The sequence below is a fragment of the Ixodes scapularis genome, unplaced genomic scaffold, assembly GCF_016920785.2.
Source record: "Ixodes scapularis isolate PalLabHiFi unplaced genomic scaffold, ASM1692078v2 PGA_scaffold11__112_contigs__length_91849675, whole genome shotgun sequence".
NCBI classification, from domain to species: domain Eukaryota; kingdom Metazoa; phylum Arthropoda; class Arachnida; order Ixodida; family Ixodidae; genus Ixodes; species Ixodes scapularis.
The window spans coordinates 23,278,214-23,301,892 of record NW_024609837.1 but is presented as its reverse complement, the minus strand read 5'-3'; the positions used below and the strand labels follow the sequence as shown (position 1 = coordinate 23,301,892).

The window sequence follows — 23,679 nt, the reverse complement described above, 5'->3', positions numbered from 1 at the left end:
CACTAAACTTCCAAGGACTGCCTGAAAAAGAAAAGGTACAAAAAAAAAAAGGGGTAAAACATTTTTGTAAACCAATAAATGAAATTTGAACTACTTTAGATCTATCTGAGTCAAAAGCAGTCCAACTGTACATACTTATGGTAGTGGTAGCACAGGACCAAACTGAAACCTCTCTCAATTTAAAGCTCATTCCTTTTCTTGGGGAAGTGATCATTTGACTGCGAGGGAGGTGGGAAAGGAGGAGGGGGGGTTAGGTATACTAGGGAGCCAAGGCCCGCACTTTAACACACAAAGAGCTGCAGCTTGGCCACCCCTGCTCTAAGCTAAGAATGAAAGGTCATACCTCAGAGGCTCGTAAAAAAATTGCAGCGATCATGTCGCTCGATGGCAGAAAAGGTGTCTCGCACTAGCAGATCAGACACGGGCTCCAGAGCAGTTGTTTGCAGTCACTCTCGAAAACTTTTGGGGGACATCTCAAGAGTTGGCTCTTTGAAACGCCTGTTAGTGGTTAAAAAGGAATGCTTTGGAAGGTTCAGCAATATTTATTTTTGCTTGTTTTAAACTTATCGTTTTGGAGGAAACTTTCCATATGGAACTACGTTAAAAGAGCAAAAATATACAAAAAATGATGTGTAGCATGTTGTTCGTGTAGCCTTCGGCAACACTTGCTTTCCAACACACTGTTGTCCGTCAAACGCGTCGAGGGGGCCCCAGTACAACAGAGAACTCCGTGGCCTTCCTTCAGTCTGATTTCAATTAGAAGAGACCTCAAAGGGACTGCCAGCGTCAACAGCTTTGCTCCCTCTGTCAAGGAGCGTGGGAGGCAACAGTTACATTTCGTTGCTCTAGCACAGTTTTACAACGGGCCCAGAAACACCAGCTCGTCTAGATAAGGTAACTTTGTGCCACCCCTGTTTCCCCGTTGAAGAAAAAAAAAAAAAAAAAGTGGCACAACGTCAGGAAGTCAGGCCCCAGAGGCTCCTCTGAGTTTTGTTCCTCCTTCAGGTCTGAGCTGTTCTGAACTAAAACCAACTAACATTTTCTTTTATTTTTTTCTGCATATTTCTGGGGATTAGAACGGGGCCCCCTGGGGCCATGGGCTGCAGCCCCCTTAGCCCGTACCTTGGCCCTGGGGGAGAGGGAGGCCTTGAGCCAAATGCACGGGGGCTCAGCATATTGCCCAGCACACCCCTGAAAACTGTCAGCAGGTGCTGAAGCCCCCATTGCTCCTCCTCCTCCTCCCCCCCCCCCCCCCTCCCCCCTATTCCGGGGCCGCTGGCTACAACTGGGGGGCTATGTTCGACCAATGTTTCGTTTCTCCTAAAAAAGAAACAGAAGTGACAGAAGTGAGGATATCGCGTCTGATTAGCTAGAAACTCAAATGACGAAAGAGGCAACTTTTGTCATTTGAGCCTCTAACAAATCAGACGCGATATCGTCACTCCCGTTTCTTTTTTGGAGAAATGAAACATTTGTCCGAGCATAGGCCCCCCTGGTACCTACTTCTTGTGGTGCAGCGGCCGATGGGTCAGTGCGCCCGCGCTGTCCGCGTTAATGTTGCAGCAGGACATGGCGGACATGGCTCCTCTGACTTTAGAATAAGTACCAGCAACGATGTTCTTGCGAAGCTCGTGAGAAGATGAGTACTGCAGCAACTGCAGCGTCACAAAACCCGCGCCATTTTTTTTCCTGAGCTTGGATTGGCTTGGATTGTGTCAGCTGATATGGCTTCTTCCAAGCCTATCCGTAGGCCGAAGCGCGTTTTGCAGCATTTTTGAGTTAAGTGGACGGTTGTTGGTTGCATCGTTCGCACAAGTTTGACGTCGGTAATGCTGGTATAAGACTGTTCACTTCACAGAAAGCGAGCTTTGTAGGTTGGTAAGCCGATTTCCTTCCTCCCACTCGTTCACGAAGCGGTTGGAACTTTCAGCATTCGATTGACACCATCTGCACCATGAGGAATGTTTGTAACGGACAATACAAAACAGGGAGGCACTCACTTGATCGAATGACGTTTTAGCGAACGCCCACGTTTCACCGAATGACACTTTAGCGAATAGTAGGACGCCGCGAAGCGGCGTTTTCGGGTGGGCCGAATGGGTTCACATTTTTGTAATGAGCCGCCGCAGACTGTCGCCGCGAAGCGGCGCAAAGCGCAGCGCGGCGGATGGCTTAACGCGCGCCCCCGTTATTCTCTAAAACGTAGATTCGCTCAAATGTCGCCGTTCGCTAAAACATCATTCGCTCATGTGATATGGACCCGAAAAAATAAAGAAAAAAAAAAAGGCTTAGCTCCTATGGAAACGCAGCGAAGCCACCGGTCTTCAAACAATACGGCGCCGTTTCGCACGGGAGAGTAGTCAGTCAGTCAGCAACTTTATTGAACCTTATTAAATGGGCTTATACCCAAAACGAGAGTTCCTTAGGGAGGGGAATAAGGGGGGGGGGGATCTCTTTTCCGACAATTGGGTCTTTAACGGATGCTCTATTCCTAGTGTCCTTAGAATCACTGCCAACCATGTTTCGTAGTCCTCTGCGGCCAGGAGCACACACCAGGGGAGATCTTCGTCTTGATCGTCCAGTCTCCTTTGGAGCGTGGCTGGTATCGGGTTGCTCGGGCACATCCAATACGTGTGCGCCCAGCCACCTTCGACACTACCACATTCCTTGCACTCGTCGCTGAAGAGATCCGGCCATATTCTGCTCAGCATGCGGGGAGTTAGGGTGTTATGCAGCTGAAATCTTCTTTATGTCGATTCTTGGGTTCGCGAGAGCTGCTTATGAGGGGCACCCATGAACTTGTGCTGCATTCGGGTACTTCTTAGAATATCGTACGCTCGAGGGCCTCTGTCGTATGGCAAGGCCCCGTAGCAGTGGTCTCCGTCCATTGTGGCTTGGCAGCTCGTCGCCCGGATTTGTTGGGCACGGGTTACGAGTGCGTGGGCCTCTTTGTTCCCCGAGTGTCCAGAGTGTCCGGGCGCCCAGGTTAACGAGAATCTGGATCCTGTCTGCGATGTCTTCTTCTGAAGGATCTTGCGGGCTGCCTTGCCAACCTTTCCATCACCAAAGTTCGAGATGGCCGTTCTCGAGTCTGAGGTGACTGTGACTTGGGTTCTGGATGCCGCTATGGTTAAGGCCAAGGTGACGGCTACTTCTTCTGCCTCGTCAATATTCTCCGCAGAGACGGAGGCTGTAGTCTTGTCGTTGGTGCTGCAGACTGCCATCACATACTTGTTCCATGTTCCTGGGCACGGGCCTGCGTCCGCATGGTAAACATGTTCCCGGTTGCCGTGGAGCTTGTCCAGCGCTTTTGCTCTGGCCTCTCTCCTGTCCTTGTTTTTCGGTAGGGGCGGGACTTGTACCGAATCTTTCCATTCTTGGGATATTGCATTTCTGGTTGTGAAGACTTGTTCACATTCCTTGATTCTCTGGAGAGTCCTGCGTCCCGTTTCTGTTCTAGAGAGCCGTAGGACTTGCGATTGCTTCTGTGCAGATCTTATTTCCTCTAAGCTGTTGTATATTTCTAGTTGTTCCATCGCTTCTGTAGACGTGGATACTGGTATGCCCAGTGCTATCTTGAAAGCTTTTCTCACAATTCCGTTGAGTTACTTGTTTGCAGCCTCGGTCAGGTCCATGTACGGCGCCGCGTACATTATCCTGCCGAGGACGGAGGCTTGGACCAGTCGGCATGTTCCATTCTCTTTCAATCCGTAGCTCTTTCGTGATGCTCTTCTCACGAGTGTCGCTACGTTGTCGGCGTTTCTCTTGATGTCCGCGATGAGACTGCTCTGCTCCCTCTTGATGGTTACCGTTATGCTGAGAATTCAACCTTTTTTGGCTCTCAGTAAGTCAATTTTTTGCAGGTTGAGGTAGAATTCCATTTCTTCTCTTAGAGCTCTCTGCGACGGTGGTCTGACTAGAAGCGCCGATGTTTCAGTTGCAAGCTCCACACCCATCTTTGCAGCTTCTTCCTTGACAATTTCTACGCCGGTTTCCATCACTTTCACCATGTATGGTGAGTGATGCACTGTCCAAATCGTGATGTCGTCAGCGTAGATTGCATGCTGCAGCCCCGCGACTTGGTCAAGTTTCCACGACATTGGCAGCATGGCGATGTTGAAGAGAGATACTACTGCTCCTTGAAGAGTTCCGCTGCCAACATTTACTGGGAAGGTTTTGGACGTGTCTCCTCCTAGCTGAATGTTTGCCATCCTACCTGATAGGAACGAGCGAACATAGTTATACGTTTGCTTCCCTAGTCCCAGCTCCGAGATTTGCCTGAGTATAGCCGCGTGTGATATGCGATCAAAGGCTTTCTTCAGATCGAGTGCTGCTAGAGCGGTCCATTCCCTATTGTCTTCTTCCTCTCTGAGCTGTATAAACACGTCTTGTGTCGACAGGTGTCTCCGAAACCTGAATATTTGGTGCGTAAACAGGTTGTTCTCCTGCATGTACTCTTGAGCACATACTTGAACAATGTGTTCCAGCAGCTTGCCCACGCAAGATGTGAGGGAAATCGGGCGCAAGTTCTCCAAAATGAGTGGCTTGCCCTGTTTTGGTATAAAGCAGACTGTGGCGTGTCGGAAAGGGCTTTAAAGGTTTCCACTCGTCCATAGCTTGTTAAAGTATTCCGTGATTCGCTCCATGGAATTGTCGTCGAGGTTTCGTAGCATGCGGTTCGTAATCTTGTCTTGGCCTGGTGCGGAAGTCGTTTTGACTCCAGCCATGGCCTTTCTGACTCCGTTTTCGGTGATGGGCGCTCCAACTTGTCGTTTATGGCCCCTTCGTATTCCGCTGGAATCTCAGTAGTAGATGGCAGAGATTCTAAGTATTGCGTCCTGAGTTTGTTGTAGATTTCTTCATCCTTGAGGTCTCTGACGAGTTTCGCTAGGAGTTTGCGCTTCTCAAGTTTGGTATCTTCCGGCGCCAACATGTGCCTGAATAGGGTCCATGAACTGTTGGTGTGAAGCCTTCCCTGCAGTTCGTTACACATTCGCTGCCACTGTTGTTGATTTAATTTCTGAGCGCAGCATATTGTTTCAATTTACGGTACCGCTTTCCGGTGTTCCTCTGTCGTCTGTATATGGAGCGATAAGCATCTAGCATATGCTGGAGTCTACTGTCCATAGTCCGGGCTTGGGTGGGATTTTCTACTTCGGTCGTAACAGACTCGTGATCTTCGACTAGCTGTGCGCACCATTCTTCGATCGTGTGCAACGGCCTGTCTTTCTGCTTCTGCCTGAACTTGTCCCAGTCCATGCATTTCTGCGTTGGGAATTTTGCGCTCTTGTATCCGGCCAGGGGGACCCTCGTCTCGATGACGTAGTGATCGCTGCCGAGATTTTCACGCATGTTCAGCCACGTGTAGTCATCGATGTTGATACCAAACGTGAGGTCCGGGTTTGTGTCTTTCTGAGCACTGTTTCCGATCCTGGTATAGTCTGTAACTTCGTTTAGGAGAAAATCTTCGTGCAACTCGGCTTGGTTGGCGATTTCCCTCCCCGTTGGGTGTGTCTCTGTCGTAGCCCGATATGGTGTTGTGCGCATTGAAATCGCCCAGCACCAGTGTCGGAATCACCCGCTACGCGGCTCGTCTCCGCAAAAACCTTGGCGCTTGCGCTTATGGTGTCTTTGAGGTTCGAGTAAACGTTGCAGATGAATAAGCTTCTGTGCTTCTTTTTCTTCGGTATAATTTCTGCGACTATTGCTTTCACCGATTCATTCAGGTCTACTTCGTGTTGCTTGACTGAGAGATGTCGTCTGACGAAAGTATGAATCGTTTTTCCGATTGGCTGAACTTCTGCATCGAATCCTGCGTACCCTGGCAGGTTACATTTGTCTCCAGATTCTTGTACCGCTATAATGTCCGAAGGAGTTTCCGTGTCTATGATCAACATCTTGAGCGAGTTAATCCGGGCGCAAAGTCCTCCGGTTTTCCACTGCCACACGACAATGTTATTACTGTTGTCCATTGGCACGCTGTTCGAGCCGTTTGAATACGTTCTGGAATGCCTTGTCGTGGTTATCCATTCTCTGTTTCATTTTGTTGAGCATAGTCTCAAGCCTAGCTAGACCCGCCAGGATGGCGTTCTGATTAGGCTGCTCTTTTCTTCTAACCTTCCCAGGCCTGCTGGTCTTGGTTTCGTCGCCTGTCTGTACAGAATTGACGGTGCCCTCCGAGTCTGTGCACTTGCGCGGACGTACACTGGGCGGAGATGGAGGCGGTGCCATTTCCACTTCTTGGACTGTCGTCTGTTCATTAGGCGGTTCCATAACCAGTAGGTTTGGGCCGTGCCTCTCCTTCCGTAGCTCCCGTAAGAGTTGCTGGTTGAGTCTTCTGAGCTCTTCCCGTTTTCGCAGACTCTCCTCGTGCTTGCGTTTGAGGTCTTATTTCTTTTCGAGCTCCTTAATTCTAGGATTGGAGTCTTGCTTCTTGCTTGCGCCTTTCCTCTTGCGGAGGGTTTGAGCGTAGCTCAGCTCCTCTTCCGAGTTTTCTCCCGCAATAGTGACGTTACTCAGTTCTGGAAAATTCTTCTTTCCCATGTCTATTTTCGCCGTCTCCAGATCTTGTTCTGGAGTGCTCTTCTTCGGAGACCTCGGCTCGGGCAAAGGCTTGTATCTGTCCTTACATTCCTTTCCTCCGGTGAAGTGGCTGCCGCCGCAGATGACGCATCTGGGTGTGCACGTAACTCCGTGCGCATGCCTGGAATTTTCCTGGGGAATTCGTGCTCCTCGCCGCAGTTGGGACAAATTTGTCTGAGTTCGTACGGGCAGGAGTCTGCTTGGTGTCCCATTTCCCGGCGCGTTGTGCACGCTTGCTTTTTTTTCTTGGTATGGGTGGTACCTATTGGCACAGCAGTAGAATACTATAAATCCAGGAAGTTCTGTGGTGTCGAAGGTGACGAGAATCGAAGTGGTCCGGCCCATCCTCTTCGCGTCGGATATAGGTATCTTGGGGTTTTGAGTTTGCTTGTAGATCTCCTGGTCCGTGAATGGGATAGAAATTGGGAGGCATTTGAAGACCACTATCTTTACGGACTCCTTTTGGTTGGCCGTGTACGCTTGGGTTTCGACTTCAGCTCCCTGGTACTTGAGTGTGGTGATACCCAGGTACTTCTGCGCCCTTTGCTTGTCGTTTGTCCTGATGGTGATCGTGTTCATGGTGTTCTTCATCACGAGGTCCGTACCGATCATGTCTCGAGGTGATACTCCGGTCGCGGTGGCATCGCAGCTGTGATTTCACCGACGACGATAGTCTTCAGGTCCAGTCCTTTCGTACGAATAATGACTCCGTATGGCTCTGTCCTCGTCCTTTATGGTGGTCTGGAACTTCCTCGATAATTTGACTCAAATCTTCTTTCCACCCACAGTCTTCCATTGCGACTTCTCTTTCGCTGCATCTGTTTCTGGGGAGCTGGCTTGCTTCTCCTTTTCTTCATCGCGCTTGATGTAGTTCATGAGTGTGGCTAAGTTCCGCTACTCCCTCGTTGCGACCGCCATGGCGCCTCGTGAGGGACAAAGCGTTAGGCCTAGCCGCCCGACTTGAAATTCCGTCCGAAATAGGCTTTTCTTGCGGAATTTTTGTGTAAAACGACGATTTCGTGGCTTCGCTATGTCGTCCACTGATAGAAAAGAGTTAAGACTCGTTCCCAAGGGGCCAGGTTCCGCGGCGAAACGCCGAAAATCCAGGAGCGCAAGGGAGACGCATCCCCACTGCTCGACGTCTCGAGGAAGTTTTCGCATGGGAGGCAAGATAGCACAAGCGGTCGTGACGCCAACTGGCGCCAACGAACGAGCATACAGCGCCGAGAGCCGACGTCTTTAGCAGACTATCTTTTCGAGTCAAAAGCGGCGTGAGCTTTTCTGATATTAATTGCCAATGCATTATTTTATCATCCTTACTAATAAAACATATTGAATGGACACATAATCAATTAAAATAATGGTTTGTCGGGATATCTAACTGTTTTTTTCGGGGTACTGGTGTCCATAGACGTAGACTACGGGAGGCCATCAAGGCTCGTGCCCCCCCCCGGGCCCAGGCCATGATCCTTACCGAGACGCTGTTTACGCGCCATGTAACGAGCTTCTATACTTCGTTTCATACTTAGTATATGCAACGCTGCCAAAGCTACTGGCGCGAGCACGTGGCTTTGTCTATGGTTTTGTTTGCTCGAGCACGTATGCAAATGATCAACGAGATCGGGCCTCATGCTCGCACCAGTAGCTTTGAAAGCGTTATATGCCAAGTGTGAAACAGAGTATGGTAGTGGCATGTAAACAAAATAACGCCCACATTGCCTTTATTGACAAAATACATGGGAAATGGAATCCCAGCGTGCTTTCGTTAGCTTCAATCTCCAGTTCTGGCGAGAAGGTAAAGCGCAGCTGGACCCCTTCCCCCCCCTGGAGAACTTCTCAGCCTGTCCCCCTCGGGAAAATGGAAAGTCTACGCCGCCGCTGATGTCGTCTGCTTTGCAGTTCTTTGTTATTACCGCGCCTGTTTTTTCTTCTGCGCCTATCGCCGCTGAGGGACGCACTCCGCTTTGAGTCGAAAAGATTGTCTGTTAAAGACGCCGGCTCTCGGCGCTGTATGTGCGTTCGTTGACGGCAGTTGGCGTCGCGACCGCTTGTGCCATCTCAGGTCTCCCGTGCGAAACGGCGCCGTATTGTTAGAAGACCGGTGGCTTCGCTGCATTTCCATAGGAGCTAAGCCTTTTTCTTTCTTTACCTTTTCCTCAAATAAATTCACTCTTTGAAAATTTTACAAAAAAAATAAAGCACCATCTGTGGGCAACACTGTACAATGTTGTAGCGCGATAGGTTAAGAAACAGAATTTTGCGGTTGATTTAAAGAGCCTGACTTCTCCTTGAAACGTTCAGTTGAAAGCGTTGCCGCCCGTAGTTAAGAGTTGGTACTGTGGCTTCAAAAGATTGTTATTCACGGGTGCACTTTGACTGGCCATATTTGTATTCTGTTTACAATCTTGTGTTAACAGCCAGTTTGGATTGTTCCAGTTACGCACCAAGGTCTGATTGCGCTACAGAACAAAGAGATCAGGGGTTCGATTCCTGCCTCTTTTGATTCTGACACGCACCGGCGTTTGCACTACGTTCGTCCACTGACATTTCATCTACAGACCGTTTCATCAACACTGCGACCTTTCATCTATAGACTGTTTCGTCAACACTGCAACCTTTCATGGACAGTTCCTTTCATCAACACACTTTGTGACGTTTCGTCGAACGCCTTTCTGTGCACATTGCCTCGGTTTCTGGCTCAGCGATGGTTGCCTAGCTTGCCGAATACCCTTGTTGAACCCTTTGTACGTTTTTATAAAAAAGGTACAAATGCAAAATCATAAAATATAAAAGAATATTTTGATTTATTTGATCTTTTTAATGTATCTATCATTTACTGATTGCGATTCTATTAATCTTCTCGAGTCCTACTTTATTTTAGAACCTACTTTATTAGTTTCCCTTTCAACCTCTCGCCCCACCTTCCTTAAAAATGCCCCTGGGGAAAAGTGAAGCTATAAGAGATTTCAAAAGAAACAATTTGATATTAAAGAAATCAGTAAAGCAAAGAAATTTATTATTGGTTTCGTAAACAAGCAGAGTGGGTATCACCAAGAACATCAGGTTGCGATGTGCTCACCAAAATGTATTGAACAATGATGTACAATCTTCCAATGAGGTGTTATTCATTTTGCAGCATTCGATGTCTGCCGACAACGGAGTGTGCTACGGTTTGAAACTGGAAATGACATACTTCAGGGTTGCTGAGTTCTCTGACGCCCTTGATTGGAGGCCCACACTGTTCCAAGAGCCCATCATTGCGCAGAGAGCCTGTGCCCTGTGCGGCGTCGTGTACAAGAAAGCAGTCAGGCTTCCCTGCGTACACACACTGTGCACAAAGTGCCACGCTCGGTGCGTCAACACAGGAAGCTCTTGTCCCGTCGACCAGAAGCCGTTCTGCGAAGATGACGTTGAACAGCTGGACGTCTCTCTCAAGTACATCTTGAACCGTACGGTAAGTAGATATAATGTCTCTGCGGTTGTCGTAATTGAAAGGTCTCCTCATTTTCATTTGCCTGATCTCAATACAACCGGAATCACTCTGCAGTGATGGAAGTGCCACAAACAAAAGTGTGTTGCATCTTGCACCAAAAAAGCTGAAAATTGTGCCACACCTGCAATGATAGCCTTAAGCAAAGCAAAATATAAAAGCTTTATTATTGGTTGGTTTTAATTTTTAGAAATGTAAAAGGAAAGGAAATTGGTATTATTCGGCACTCTCTAGTATCTACTCACCATATAGATTCATTTTATCTTAGGTCAGAGCACAGTCGAAGGCTCAGACACATACATCCACAAACACACATACTAAAAAGTTCAAGTTATAGGGAAGTCGCTGCGCTTGATTGGTCGAGCCCAAGGGTGGTCAAATTAACTGCGGCTCGCGAATTGCATGCGGCTTTTCGCGGGTCAATGTACAGCCCATGGCTCCCTGGTGAGCATGTCCCCTTTCCCCTCCTGTGTCCCCAAGACGAAAAGAGTTCTAAAAGTTGAAAAAAAAGCTCAGAGTCTTAACAGCCTTGTACTACATTACGTACGTACAGCTGGACTGCCTTTGACACATAGATGTGCTTAGTGACCCTGTTTTGTTTATTGTTCTAGACAGAATTTTGAACCATTTATGCATGACGGGTGTTAGGGGCAGTGGCTGGCGAGAGAACCGTGCATTCATTTTTGCTTAGCGGTTGAAGAAACCTTCGGCTGCGTGTTATTTTTTGTAGTTGACAATTGCACTTGTCTTATGTTGAAAAGAGTAACCCCCCCTTTTTTTTTCTTGCGGCTTTTTGAATTGCAGAGGAATATTGAATGGCATGATGGCGTGCTTTTAATGCTGTTTGATTGGCCCCTCCCATTGGCTTGTTGTGTCGGCTGCGCTTTGACTTAAAGTGAAAGGGAGCATACGTTGCTCATTGCTGGCCTCATCATCGTCTGAATTTTCAGATGATGTCGGCAGTATTAGGAGCTAAAAGCCGCAAGAAAAATTAATAAAATAGTGGGACAATGGGTACTGTGATAAGGCAGAAGAAGGATTTTTTACCTCGGTGGTATCACTTGATTATCGTGTCAACCACATATCTCCATTCTATGGCTACAGTGCACCGTGGCAGTTGAGCTGCCCGTGCCAATCTTCGGATGAATGGATGGATGGATTCGGTTAAACCCTTTTAATCGGGCAGCGGCTTGCGCCACCTCGCGAAAGCCTCCACTGCCTCTTTCCAGCGCACGGTTGTGAGAGGCAGTGAAGTGGCTGACACAGTGGAGCACCTGGTTTCGCGCGTTCAGCTCGGAAATTGTTCTCTCTACTACTCAAATTCTTTCGGTCTCGATTCTAGGTTAACCTCTAATTTTAAAATGCTCTTCCGAGGAAGAGAAACAAACATGGCGGTCTTGTTTGAATAAAAAAGGTAGTCTAGCTAGTTCCCGTCCACCATTCTATCCAAAGAGCAGCAAACTTGACTGCACTTCGGTTCCAACGTCGAAAACTAGCAGTGTCACTTATAGGAAGCGAGTGTAGGTTCCCATGGTATTGGTGAGTCATTGTTTCTGCAGTTCATGATGTTAGAGAGACATATTTCTTTTTAGACATCTTAACGAATTAGCCAGTTTTTGCAGGCATTACAAAAAATCCATTTACGGGCTAAATAAATTATTAAATGCAAAAGAGGGAGGGGGGGGCGACTTTATCTCAACTGAAGTGTTGCAGTTTAATTAATTTTCAACCGTTTTATTTAATACCTATTGTATATGGAACCTGCCCTGACCAGAGGCTGATTCGTAAAAAAGCAGGCTCTGTGTTCCCTTTGTGCTCTATATATTCTTATTACAAAAGGTGATAAGTAATATGCTCCAGTATAAAAGAGGAATCCTCAATCATTATCAAGGATAAACTTGTACAGTGATGCCGTAACTTTTTTTTTTTCAAGCGATGTGTACAGAATTTAGCTCCGAGAAGTGAAGAATTTTTTCTTGTTTTTTTAAGCTTGCTGTGCGAGCTTCTTGATGCGCGAGAAATAAAAACGGACAGTTTGGGCCAGAACACCATGGAGCTTGGGCGCCTTTTCCACAAACTGGTAACCCGGAATCCGGAGGCCCCCTGCTGCCTCGTGCCATGACCACGACCGGCATGCAGAGCCTGGCACAAGACAGTGCTACATACCTGCCAACTCTTCCGAATTTTTCATAAAATGTACGAATTGGGACTAATTTTTTGATTTTACGAATCTTGCTTCAAATTTTACAAAAAAAAATATAAATTTTTTTTTTTTTTTGTAAAACCGTTGCTGGCAGTGTCTTACACAGCCACAAGAGGGCGATAGGTACCGTCCACGGCAGCGCCGTGGTTTTTACTATCCGTCTATTTGGTGGCCACGGATCCAAACCCAAACCAAAGCCCAAAGCCTTTGTTCGTGTGTTCGGCGGCGCACAATGGTTCGGCACGTCCAGACGTGTTTGGGCCTCTGTTTGGGCCAGTTTCGAGGCGAGCAATGCGGCGTCTGTGTGTCTGTTGCACGTGTAATCGTAGCATTGCCCTGGTCGCGGTGGCTTCGCGGCGCAATGGCGAACTCCAAACCTCAAGAGAGGTGCTTTCAGGTGTTCCTAAAGTCCTACACGTCGGAATTCCCGTGCTTCGTGCCGTCCAAAAAGGGAGAGAAGTTTGGATTCTTTAGCACGTGCACGTGTGATGTAAGCGTTTCGCACGATGTTGAGGCTGATTAAGCTGCACATTGCTTCGCGTAAACACCCCCCGCCCCTGTGCATGCGTGCGGTTGCGGTCACGGGAGTTTTACGAATTTGAAAGTCCACAGGTTGGCGGGTATGGTGCTACTACCAACGACGGCGTGCCTTTTCGTTCCCCACACGGCCATCCAGCTCCGGCTTCTGCCCTTTTGGCCGAAATCTGGATAATGCAAGTCGAGGCTCAGTTTCACCTCCACCGTATAACATCCCAGCTGTCTCGGTTCTACTATGTCATCGCCTCCCTCCCTCCGCCAGTCGCCAAGGGCCCAGACGACATTCTGTCCCGGCCTCCCCCTGACGACGCCTATGACCACCTGAAGGGATTCCTCCTCGAGCGGACGACAGCTTTGGAGCGCATGAGGATCCAGCAGCTGCTCCCAGCCCAGGGGCTTAGAGACTGCCGCCCATCTCAACTTCTTGACCAGATGTGGTAATTGCTCGGTCCCCAAGTCTCCGGCTCCTAGTACCCTACGCTGCGAGAGCTATTTCTCCAGAAACTCCCACAAGGAATAGGCATGGTTCTGGCAACTGCGGACGACATGCCACTTGACGGTCTGGTGATGCTTGCGGACCGCACCGCTGGGTACGCTTCACCGTTCATCGCGACAATCACGCCACCTGCCTAGAAAGCTGCCCTTACAACACTCGAGGCGCGCATGGAACAGCTGTCCTGCGCTCTTGCCGTTGTGAGGCCGTCGCAGGAGGCACCTTCCCAACGAACGAGGCGAGATATCTCTTAAACCAGTTCATCCTCGGGACGCACCTCACGGTCAGCCGAGAGATCGCTGTGCTGGTACCACAGGTGGTATGCAGAACGTGCCACGCGCTGCCAACAACCATGTTCCTGGTCGGGAAACCTCACGGCTCGTCACTAATGGCGACAAGTGACTATGGCCAACACCCGAGCCGCTTGTTTTATGTCATATATAAGATCTCTTGCCAACGTTTTTCGGTGGACATAGGGGCCGAGGTTAGCGTCCTGTCAGCAGGCACAGCACACCAGGCTCCTACGAGCAGTCAACAGCTCTGGCATCGCCACCTATGGCCAGAGATCCCTCACCATCAACTTTGGACTGCGGCGACTATTCCACTGGGTCTTCATTGTTGCAGTTCTTTGCGAGGCCATACTGGGAGCGGACTACTTGGCGAACTTTGGCCTGGCCGTTAACATGCGTGGCAGAAGCCTCATGCATGCTACGACATTGTTCACCATTCAGGGTATTGTCACCATTTGAAGCTTCTCCGATGCGCCTTTTGGCGGCATCTTCAAGATATGAAGCCATCTTTGCAGAATAGCCTGCCATAACCCGACCGTGCAACACAGAGATACCAGCCAAGCACGCCATGACACATCACGTCATTATCAACAGCCCTCCAGTCTGAGAGACCTCTTCGACTCCTCGTCGAGCGACTTAACATCGCGCAAAGAGAATACAAACTTATGCTGGAGCTTGGCATCATCCGCCCCTCTTCCAGCAAAAGAGTGTGGCGCCTTCACGTGGTCCCTAAGAAAGATCCAAATGACCGGAGGCCATGCGGAAATTATCGAGCCTTGAATGCGTGCATGGTACCCGACCGGTACCCCTTGCCACATTCACAGGGGTGAGATAGATGAAAGAGGTTTTAGAGCAATATTTGGAGCAGAAAAATCTGGAGTTTGGAGCAGCTCAGGAGCACAAAATTCTTGTTTTCGATCAGCAGTTTATGCATTTTGGAGCAACTTAGAAGCACAAAAGTCTACAGTTTGGAGCAGATTAGGAGCAGAAAATGTTAGAGCAGCTTATCAGCAACTTAAATCATAAAACATCTTGCATAAATCGTAGAAGCGTAGAAAGATATAAATCACATAAATAAAATTTTTCTTTTTTAATTGGTATTTTTGTTTACCCTGGTTCCAATAAGTCATCCGCGCCGATACGCACTGAGATAAAATATAAAAGAAAGAAAAACAGAAAAGCCAAACACCGAGTTTTATGCGCATAGATGAGGACAGGAAACACAGGCTTGCCGCAAAGTTAGGTGGGCACCAGGTACCTCAAGCTTATACGAACTGGTGCCAAAGTGCAATTGTAGTGCAAAACTTTTTAAAGCGGTGATTCCAGAGCATAAGCAGGGAAGCACAGTTTACTACAACCAGACAGCGATCGGACGCTCGTAGAAAGCAGTGCAGATAGAAGAACACTCCCCACAAAAGTGAGTCACAAGGTAAATAGTAAATTGGTAGAAAAACTATGAGCACCACATGGACGCTAAATATGGGTGTGTGACCGATTCATTCGAATGCTCACGCACTGGAAGCACGTGCGTGATAACCGAAAGTACTCACGGCGACGGCGACGTCCATTTCGACGAGATTACAGACACGAATGAACAATTGCACAATGGAGGCGCTCATTAGCACTTTTAAGAAAAGGTTTACTCTCACAACGAGAGATACTTAGGTTTGCTCATCTTAATAGCCTGTGCATCCTACCTCCCTCAGCCAGACAGCAAGACCGCGTGACAGCGCACCATTAGCATGCAGCAAATGACAGTGGAAAGTAGTAGGAAAATCGGGAAAAGACCACGTATTATAGGTATAGAAGCTGAAACCTTCGAATCCGGCGGTTCCTTGCGCCACCCTGTACCGGTGTCGTGTACTTTACTACGAGGAGATTGAATGTTGCCAACCAAGCTCTTGTTTCCCGCAAAGTCTAGCGTGGCTGCAAACTTTTTTTTTTTTAGTTGTTTCGGAGCAATGTGGCGCAATTTCGACCGGTTTTGCGTTTTTGGCGTAACTAGGCGCAGAAAATTAGGTTTGTATCAAAATGGCGCAATTGGTGCCAATGTCACACCCCTGCATTCACGATTCCTCCGCTGGCCTCGCCGATACCAGCATCTACAGCAAGGTAGACCTTATTAAGGCCTACCACCTGATCCCAGTCGAGCCAGCGGATGTGCCCAAAACCGCCATCACAACTCTGTTCAGACTCTTTGAGCATGTTCGGATGTCCTTCGGCCTCCGAAACTCCACATAGGCTTACCAACGCCTTATAAACGAAGTCACCAGAGGCCTTCACTTCATCTTTGCTTTTGTTGATGATATTCTCGTGGCCAGTTCCTCTCCGGAAGAACACGAGCGACATCTGCAACTTTTGTTCGACCGGCTGCAGGAGTACGGGCTCGTCTTCAACACGAAGAAGTGCGTTTTCAATGTCGACGTGCTGGACTTTCTAGGCCAAAGCATAACATGGTCGGGCATCCTACCACTCAAAGAAAAAGTCCGGGCAATCCGTGAGTTCTCTCAACCTACCTAGCTTCACGAGTTTCTCGGACTAGTAAAAGTCCACTGTAAATTTATTCCTGACTGTGCCGAAATTCTACAGCCTATGACGGACTTGCTGAAGACCAAGAAAGCGCCATCATCATCACTTAAATGGACCAATGAAGTTGCATCAGCTTTTTTCGCCGTGAAGGAAGCCTTGGTCAGCGCAACCCTGCTTGTCCATCCACGAACTGAGGCTGCTACCCGTCTCATGACCGACGCGTCTAGTACAGCTGCAGGTGCTGCACTACAGCAGCTTCTCGACGGCAAGTGGAGGACACGAGGTTTCTTCTCTCAGAAACCGAAACCTGCGGAAGCGCGATATAGTACGTTCAGACGTGAACTCCTTGCCATCTGCCTTGCCCTAAGGCACTTTAGGTACATCCTGGAAGGCCACGAGTTCCATGTCCTAACAGACCACAAGCCCTTGCGTGACCTAAGTGTTTCATGGAAATCACACAGCATCCTGCTCCCGGAAAATTCGACAACTCCCCTGCGTCTCAGAGTTCACGGTAGATCTCCGTCAAATCAAAGGACAAGACAACTCAGAAGCGGACGCTCTTTCTCGCGTCGAATCCCTTTTGGTGCTACCTGGAGGAGTGGACTTCGAGCACATCGCTACCGTGCAACGAGACGACCCTGAGCTGAATAACCACCCTGAGACGCTGAGGTCTTTCGTGTTGAAGCGGATTCCTCTCCCTACTTGCATTGGTACCACCCTCAGCGACATGACCATGGGAAATCCTCGACCTTTCGTCCCATTGGCACTTCGTTGGCAGGTCTTCGACCACCTCCACAACATCAGCCACTCGGGTATCCGAGCCACGCAGCGACTGGTGACAGCTCGCTATGTGTGACCTACAATGAACGTGGATGTACGAGGTTGGGCCACGAGCTGCCTTCAATGTCAGCGCTCTAAGGTGAGCCGACACACCGTCACACCCTTGAGACCATTTCGTGCGCCCTCAGCACGGTTCGACCATGCTCACCTCGATCTCGTGGGCCCCCTGCTATCATGCCAAGGCTTCACGTACATCCTGACTTGCGTCGACTGCTACACGAGGTGGTCTGAAACTACTCCCCTGGCTGACATCACCGCCGAGACAATCGCCAAGACCTTTATCGAGGTTTGGATATCCCGCTTCGGATGTCCATCCACCGTCACTACGGACCGGGGATGACAATTTGAATGCTCGTTGTTTGTTGCCTTAGCCCAGATCCTCGACATGCACCACGTGCGTGCTACCTCATACGACCCGTCAGCCAACAGCATGGTGGAAAGGTTACACCGACAGCTCAAGGCAGCAATCACTGCACGAGATGAACGACTTGGCAGGGTCAACCATCTCCCATTCGTCATTCTCAGCCTTCATTCCGTCTTCAGACGAGACCTGGAATGCACCTCGGCTGAACTGGTCTATGGATCGCCACTAAAGCTCCCTGGAGAATTTTTTGACATTACAAGAGCACTCCACCAGTTCCACAACATGCATAGTTAGACAACTTGAGGCATTTCATTCAAGAACTGCAGCCCACACAACCTCAAATGCCCCATTCTCAGAAGGTCTTCGTAAGTCAAGATCTGAAAACTTCCAGCACGCATTCGTCCGGAAAGAAGTTAAAAAGAAAAGTCTCACGCCACCATATGATGGACCTTTTAACCCCTTGCCTACTAATAACGATTGTCACTCGTGCCGCCATTCACGGACCATGAAACCCGACCACGAGTGTGACTCGTGTTTCAGTTTCAGAGCTTGTTTTGTGAGCTCTGCGGCAGATGGCAGCACTACCCCTGTTGCTCCTGTTTACCTTGGGTTCTTTTCTTGTTTGCTTTGCCTTTTGACAGAGAGAGGGCGCTCCATTGACAAAAAATAAGCGCACTATTGTAAGCAAGCGCGCCAAAAATATGTCTTCGGCGCGGAGGTCTGCTTTGGCGGACGAAGATATACAAAGACTTCTTTTTGAAAGTGATGAATGCGCCAGTATTTCTGACGACGAATCCTGCTGCCTTTCCGATTACTCGGAATCCGATGAGAGTTCAACGGACTGTGAGAAAAGTGTTGAAAACGATGCGAATCCTGAAAGCATTTCATCGACTTCGGCGTCTGCACGTCAGTGGAACTGGGAGAAGAGGGACAACCAGCCTGCTCAGTTCACCTTTGTAGAAACCCCAGGTGTGTCAGCAAGGGTTCAACGCAGTCTTGGTGAGAAGACAAGCGCCTTGTCGACCTTTTCCGTGTTTGCAAGTCATGATTTTTGGGCGTCTGTCTCTGCTGAGACAAATCGCTACGCCGAACAAGAGATGGGCGATGAGGATCGTCCCAAGAAATGCTATGAGGAGCAATGGTTTGACACCACTCCGGATGAGATAAAGGCATACTTTGCCTTGTGCATCATTATGACGCAAGTGAAAAAATGAACTGGTCCAAGAGGTCCATAGGGGAGACCCCAATTTTCGGCAAAATGATGTCCTATGTGAGGTTTCTGCTAATCTCTCGATTTCTATCATACTGTGAAGAACTACTGAAGAAGAGGAGACGACCAGAAGTCCTGGTATAGAGCACGAGACTACGCCTGAAAGCCAAGGAAACGTTTTTCTTTATTTTGATGCAAATTGCTTGATTTAAATAAAGCTTTCTGTACGATCTTTAAAGAAAAAAAAAATGAGTAGTCAAGGGGTTAAGATACTCGAGCGCACCAAGAAGACCATGACTCTTGACATTAACAGACACCAAGAAATCGTTGCTATGGACCGAATCAAACCCGCATTTCAGGACTCAAATTCTCATCCTTCATACTCTGAGCAACTTTCAACAATCCAGAAAACCAAGAAACCAAGAAGTGTTTCATGGGCCACCATAACTCCCCACACCCTTTCCTCCTTCTATTGCCACCAATGGATCAACTACAATTTTATTTATATTTCCGTGATCCATGCTGCCAGGGATCCAGCTTTGAGAGATGAAAGATTTTTTATTTTTTTTTCTAACCTCGCTGCGCGAGCTTCCTGATGCGCAAGAAATAAAAACAAACAGTTCAAGCCATAAAACTGTGGAGCTCGGACGTCTTTTCCACAATGTGCAAACAGATGTTGGCACCAAGCATCTGCTCCAAAAGCGTCACTGGCTGTTCCAAGCCAATATTTTGTCTGCTACGAAACCTTCTATGGAAGGTCAAATGCGGCTTCCATCACTGTCCTTATGTGACAGGTTGTGCCCACCGCTTGAGTTAACAACTTAGTGAGGGGAGAGAGAGGAACAGTACACAACGACAGTGACGACACTTGAAGTAGGCCTGGTTGTTACGAACACGTCTGATGTCAACAGCATCTGCACAGCGTTAATACTGTTAATCTATAATGTAGAAACTGAACCATGCTCATACATTCCTGGCATCTACATTGTGTGATGACACACATTTTTACGCATATTTCATGTATTTTTTCATCCTTCCCAGGTTGCCTGCTGGAATGCACCTAAAGGCTGCAGCTTCATTGGCACCGCAGCCAGCCTCTTGGACCACTACAAGGAGTGTGGCTTCAGCGTCGTGCCTTGTTGCCTGTGCCACTCTTCAGTGTTGCAGTGGAACATTTTGGAGCACTTCAACACTGACTGCCGCATTCACGAAGCAAAGTTTGCACCTACCGACAACCTTGCAACAGAACACCTCAAGGACGTCGACAGTGCTTGTCTCGAGATAAAGAGAGCCACGGGAAAGATCTCCGAGGACCTCATGTCACTGCAGACCAGCCTGAACCGGTGCAGCGAAGACGTCAGGGCAGAGGGTGCAAGGTGCAAGGGCCAATTGGAGGCTGAGGCTTCCAAGCTTGCTGAACAGCTCAACAACCTTAACACGGTCTGCACCACTGGTTTCGCCGAAAAACGGCGAGTTCTTCAGGCAGCGATGGCGGACTACAAAGACCATGTGAGCAAGGAGCTCCGTTTGCTAGGCTGTTGTAAGCCTGTGAGGGTCCACTGGTACGTTGAGGGGTGGGCAGACATGAAGAAGAAAGCACTTGAGGCAGGGTTGCAGTTGACGGAGAGTCCCCCAAGGGTTATTTATGGTTATAGTGTCTCCCAAGTTTTTGAACTAGACCTAAAGAAGGGTAAGGGCCCCATTGGGTGCTACATAAAGATATACCCCGGGAAACAAGACCTGCAGCTGGAGTGGCCCTTTCGCAAGGTTTACACGGTTGGTGTCATTCACCCCAAAGACCAATCAAACATGATTTCAGAAACGTTAAATCCTGGTGACTCTACTGATGAAGAACGCGAATGTTGCTTTCTGAGGCCCAAAGGAAAGGGAAATCATCCATATGGAGCAACAATCCTGACAACAGCAGAAAAGCTTGAAACAGGCGGGTTTATTGAAAGCGATACACTCCACTTGTTTTTGGAGGTGCAGCCGTAATTTGTCTAATTAGGATGAAGCAAGTACTGGTTTGTATAGCTTTGCAGAAAGTGCTTTGTATCTTTTTCGACAGCTTTATACAGAAAAAGGATCCTGATTGCTATATTTTTTCCTTGGATGCGATGTTGGAATAATTGTTTGCCCTCTGTTGGTGAATTTGGTGAAATTGTTTCCCTTCTGTTGGTGAAAAGTACTCTAATCTGTTTTTTTTTTTTTTTTAGCTAGCTAAGAAAGCTTGAACCCATCTTTTTTTCAGTTTTAATTTGGATTGCACAGTAATTTGGTTTTGCAGTTCAGACCTAATTAAGAATGTAAGCAGTCAAGAGCGACGTCTTAGTTATAAAGCTTTGCTTAGTTATGCTTCATCTTTTTTTTTTGTTTTATTTAGCTTTTACACTGATTGTGTCTTGTCGAGAAATTGTTTAGTTATTCAGCTTTGTGTTGTATGCTGTTTCAGATGCATGATCATAAAATTGTGCTGTTTGTAGCTATAAGGGTTACTTTTCCTCTGTCAGAGTATCATTACTACTCTGTACACCTTTTTCTGTCGTCCATGACACTACCTCATTTTCTGAAAAATGACAACTTGACATGTTTGAATTATTAAAAAAATGCCAAAAGGAACAAAACTTGCACCGCTTATTGCAAGCCAATTGATGAACAGGGTTGCCAGGTTGGGTTATTAATAGTCAAATTGAGCTACTTGGTACTTCATTTGGCGTCGAAATTTGGCGGTTGGCTATGTGACTATTTTTGTGCTATAGTCGGTTACAGGTTAAGAAGGTAGCGGCAAATGCCCCTCAAAGGGAATGCCATATCCCTCCGCCACCTCCGCATCCAATAGCGTCCCACCGTTTCCGTGACGTCGCGGCCAACGCGCGAGGAGGGTCTTGCCTTTCTGTACATATTTGCTTTATCTTTCGACTTCGACTTAGCATTGTGGAAGCCACGAGAGGGAGATTAGAGTTTTCCCCCACCGACGGAAACAAATACGACTTTCGGGGATTAGCTTCCCCCCGATGGATACAAAGGCTGCTTTCAGGGGCTCGGTTCCCTCTCCGATGAATACAAAGGTCGCTTTCTTAAAAAAGTGGGATCGGAGACAAGTGGGAATCCATTGAAGCGGAACAAGGAGCGTTTCCAGCGAACTCTTCTTTCGACTGCGGAGAAATTTGAAACGGGCGCATCACGCTTGTGGGAGGAGCTTCTCCTACCTTCTTGACTTGTAACCGACTATATTTAAAATTCTAAAACGGCAATTCTCTTTTTTGTTTCTTTTTTTGCTTGGTTTAGAGTAGATTTGCAAAATACACTTCAGCATGGACACAAAGCGCAGTCCACTTTTTCTGGATTCCCGCTCTCAGGAACTTTTTTTGTGAAGATGCGTGGTCGTGACGCAAGCTCCTATTAGCTCCAGCGAGCTAGAGTGACCTAGATTCAGCTCTGAATGTCATTTTTGTATTCATTGTGGCCTATGCTCCCAAATCCTTTCTCCTTCCTACTGGCGTCTTTTATTTCTTCGAGCTTCCCACCATCCTCCTCAGGAGGCACATTTTCCGAGGAAAAATGACATTAAAGCAACTCAAAACATCTAGCAGAATTTGGTGTCGTCCGATAACTCGTGCTGTATTGTATATAACGAAGGAGGCTTTTCCGCGAAACATGAAAGTTTCTTAAAGAACAATGAGCGATAACATTGGACAACAGATTTACAGCAATGAATAATATGAACAAGGCCAAGTTTGAAGCGCAAGAGCCATGTTTCCGTTGCTATCCGAGCTTGCCATCGCACTCTTGACGCTGCATGTCAAATGCCGCTGTGGAGAGAGTGTTCAGCCACATGTTCCTTACAAAGTCAGATGTCCCATCCAACTCTTCGAAACATCATCTATGTACAGTTTCCTTTCCTTGGGGGGAACGAGTGCTGTAAGGACATCAACCCCACTGATGAATTTTTTACCTGTTTTAACACGGAAATCACGTGAGGCGAGTCAGCCGAGCACGGGCAAGGGCTTCATAACTATGTAACCGTAAAAGCGCACGTAAAACATTTTTTTTTTTTGCGTTGGAAATAAAGTGTTTTGAATACACTTCAAGATGTCGTAAATCTTGCAAGCTGCTCCTAAACCCTAGATACGCAGACGCAGTGCCTTCGCCTTGAGCTCGTACATTTTCGCCCACAATATTTTGGATTCTGCAGATGTGTTAATTATGGCTATTTTCGGGCTATATAAATTTCTTCCATTTGGCTACATTTGGGCTACCCCGTCTGGCATTTGGCGGTTTGAGGTAGAACCTACCTGGCAACCCTGTTGATGAGTCCTGAAATTCACAGGTTTTTAAGTGTCCACTGATGTGCAGTATACGATGCATGTGCTGTTCAAAAGTGACAGTGATAGCTTTGAGAGTTGTTTTGTTTCAGGGGTTTATTTTGTAACCAATAGAATTCTTCCGAAACCGAGGCGCCCCATCGCGGCGAAATACCACGCAGTGCACTCGGGGAACTAGTTGGCCCCTCAGTTTTGGTTGCGATTGAGCCGATTGAGCAGCTTCCATCTCATGCTTTCACGCCGCGACCGAACGCGCTCCTTGCTTTGATTATCTGACTTTTCACGAATGTACAATATAATACACTCATTCTCGAGCAATACAAAACGAAGACCGGGGCACTTTCTTTGGTTCCCGAAACACCGGATATTGTGCGAGCGTATGCCAACGTAGTAAGACGTGGCTTAGTCACCTCTCCCCTTGAGTGCTTCTTTGAGCTCAGTTTCAATAATCCCGTCTAGTATTAGTGAACTACAACTGAAATTCGGTCACCTTGAGCCTTACACGTATTTTGTTTGCTAAACGTCCGCTTCTTGTTACTTAATGGGGCAAAAAGCAAGCCGCATCCTCACAGGAGTATCGAAGTTGAGTCCAGCTTTGATGCACAAACTTTTAAGGAAACTTAATAAATTTGACCTCACTACTGCACAAAAGTTACCATGATGTCTTCCTCGTGTCATCATATATCTCCCACTCAAATTTTATGCTGATAGAAGATTAAGTTTTCGCAAACGCTGAGATCGGCTAGCTACGATAGGGGCCCTAACAAGTGTCCTCTACTCCTCACTAAGCCTTTTTGGACGAGCTTTTACTGATGC

At 47.8% G+C, this 23,679-nt stretch overlaps 1 protein-coding gene across 2 annotated transcripts; it reads left to right on the top strand.

Moving 5' to 3' along the window:
• The first annotated feature begins 1,535 nt into the window (after nt 1-1,535).
• Nucleotides 1,536-21,269, top strand: LOC115332506. Of its 2 annotated transcripts, none has more exons than XM_040216457.3 (3): nt 1,536-1,878; nt 9,719-10,036; nt 19,580-21,268. In XM_040216457.3, the coding sequence occupies exons 2-3, from the start codon at nt 9,725-9,727 to the stop codon at nt 20,531-20,533; spliced, it is 1,266 nt and encodes a 421-aa protein (XP_040072391.1). In that variant the 5' UTR covers nt 1,536-1,878; nt 9,719-9,724; the 3' UTR covers nt 20,534-21,268. The 2 variants fall into 2 exon arrangements, with proteins under 2 accessions (XP_040072391.1, XP_040359096.1); XM_040503162.2 differs by having other exon boundaries at nt 1,748-1,874; nt 19,580-21,269.
• Nucleotides 21,270-23,679: the final 2,410 nt, after the last annotated feature.

What these genes read in the sequence shown, in the direction of transcription:
- LOC115332506 (XM_040503162.2), top strand. Translation starts at nt 9,725, where the DNA reads ATGTCTGCCGACAACGGAGTGTGCTACGGTTTGAAACTGGAAATGACA. An exon ending in AGTACATCTTGAACCGTACG is followed by an intron (nt 10,037 to 19,579) that starts GTAAGTAGATAT and finishes CATCCTTCCCAG; the next exon opens with GTTGCCTGCTGGAATGCACC.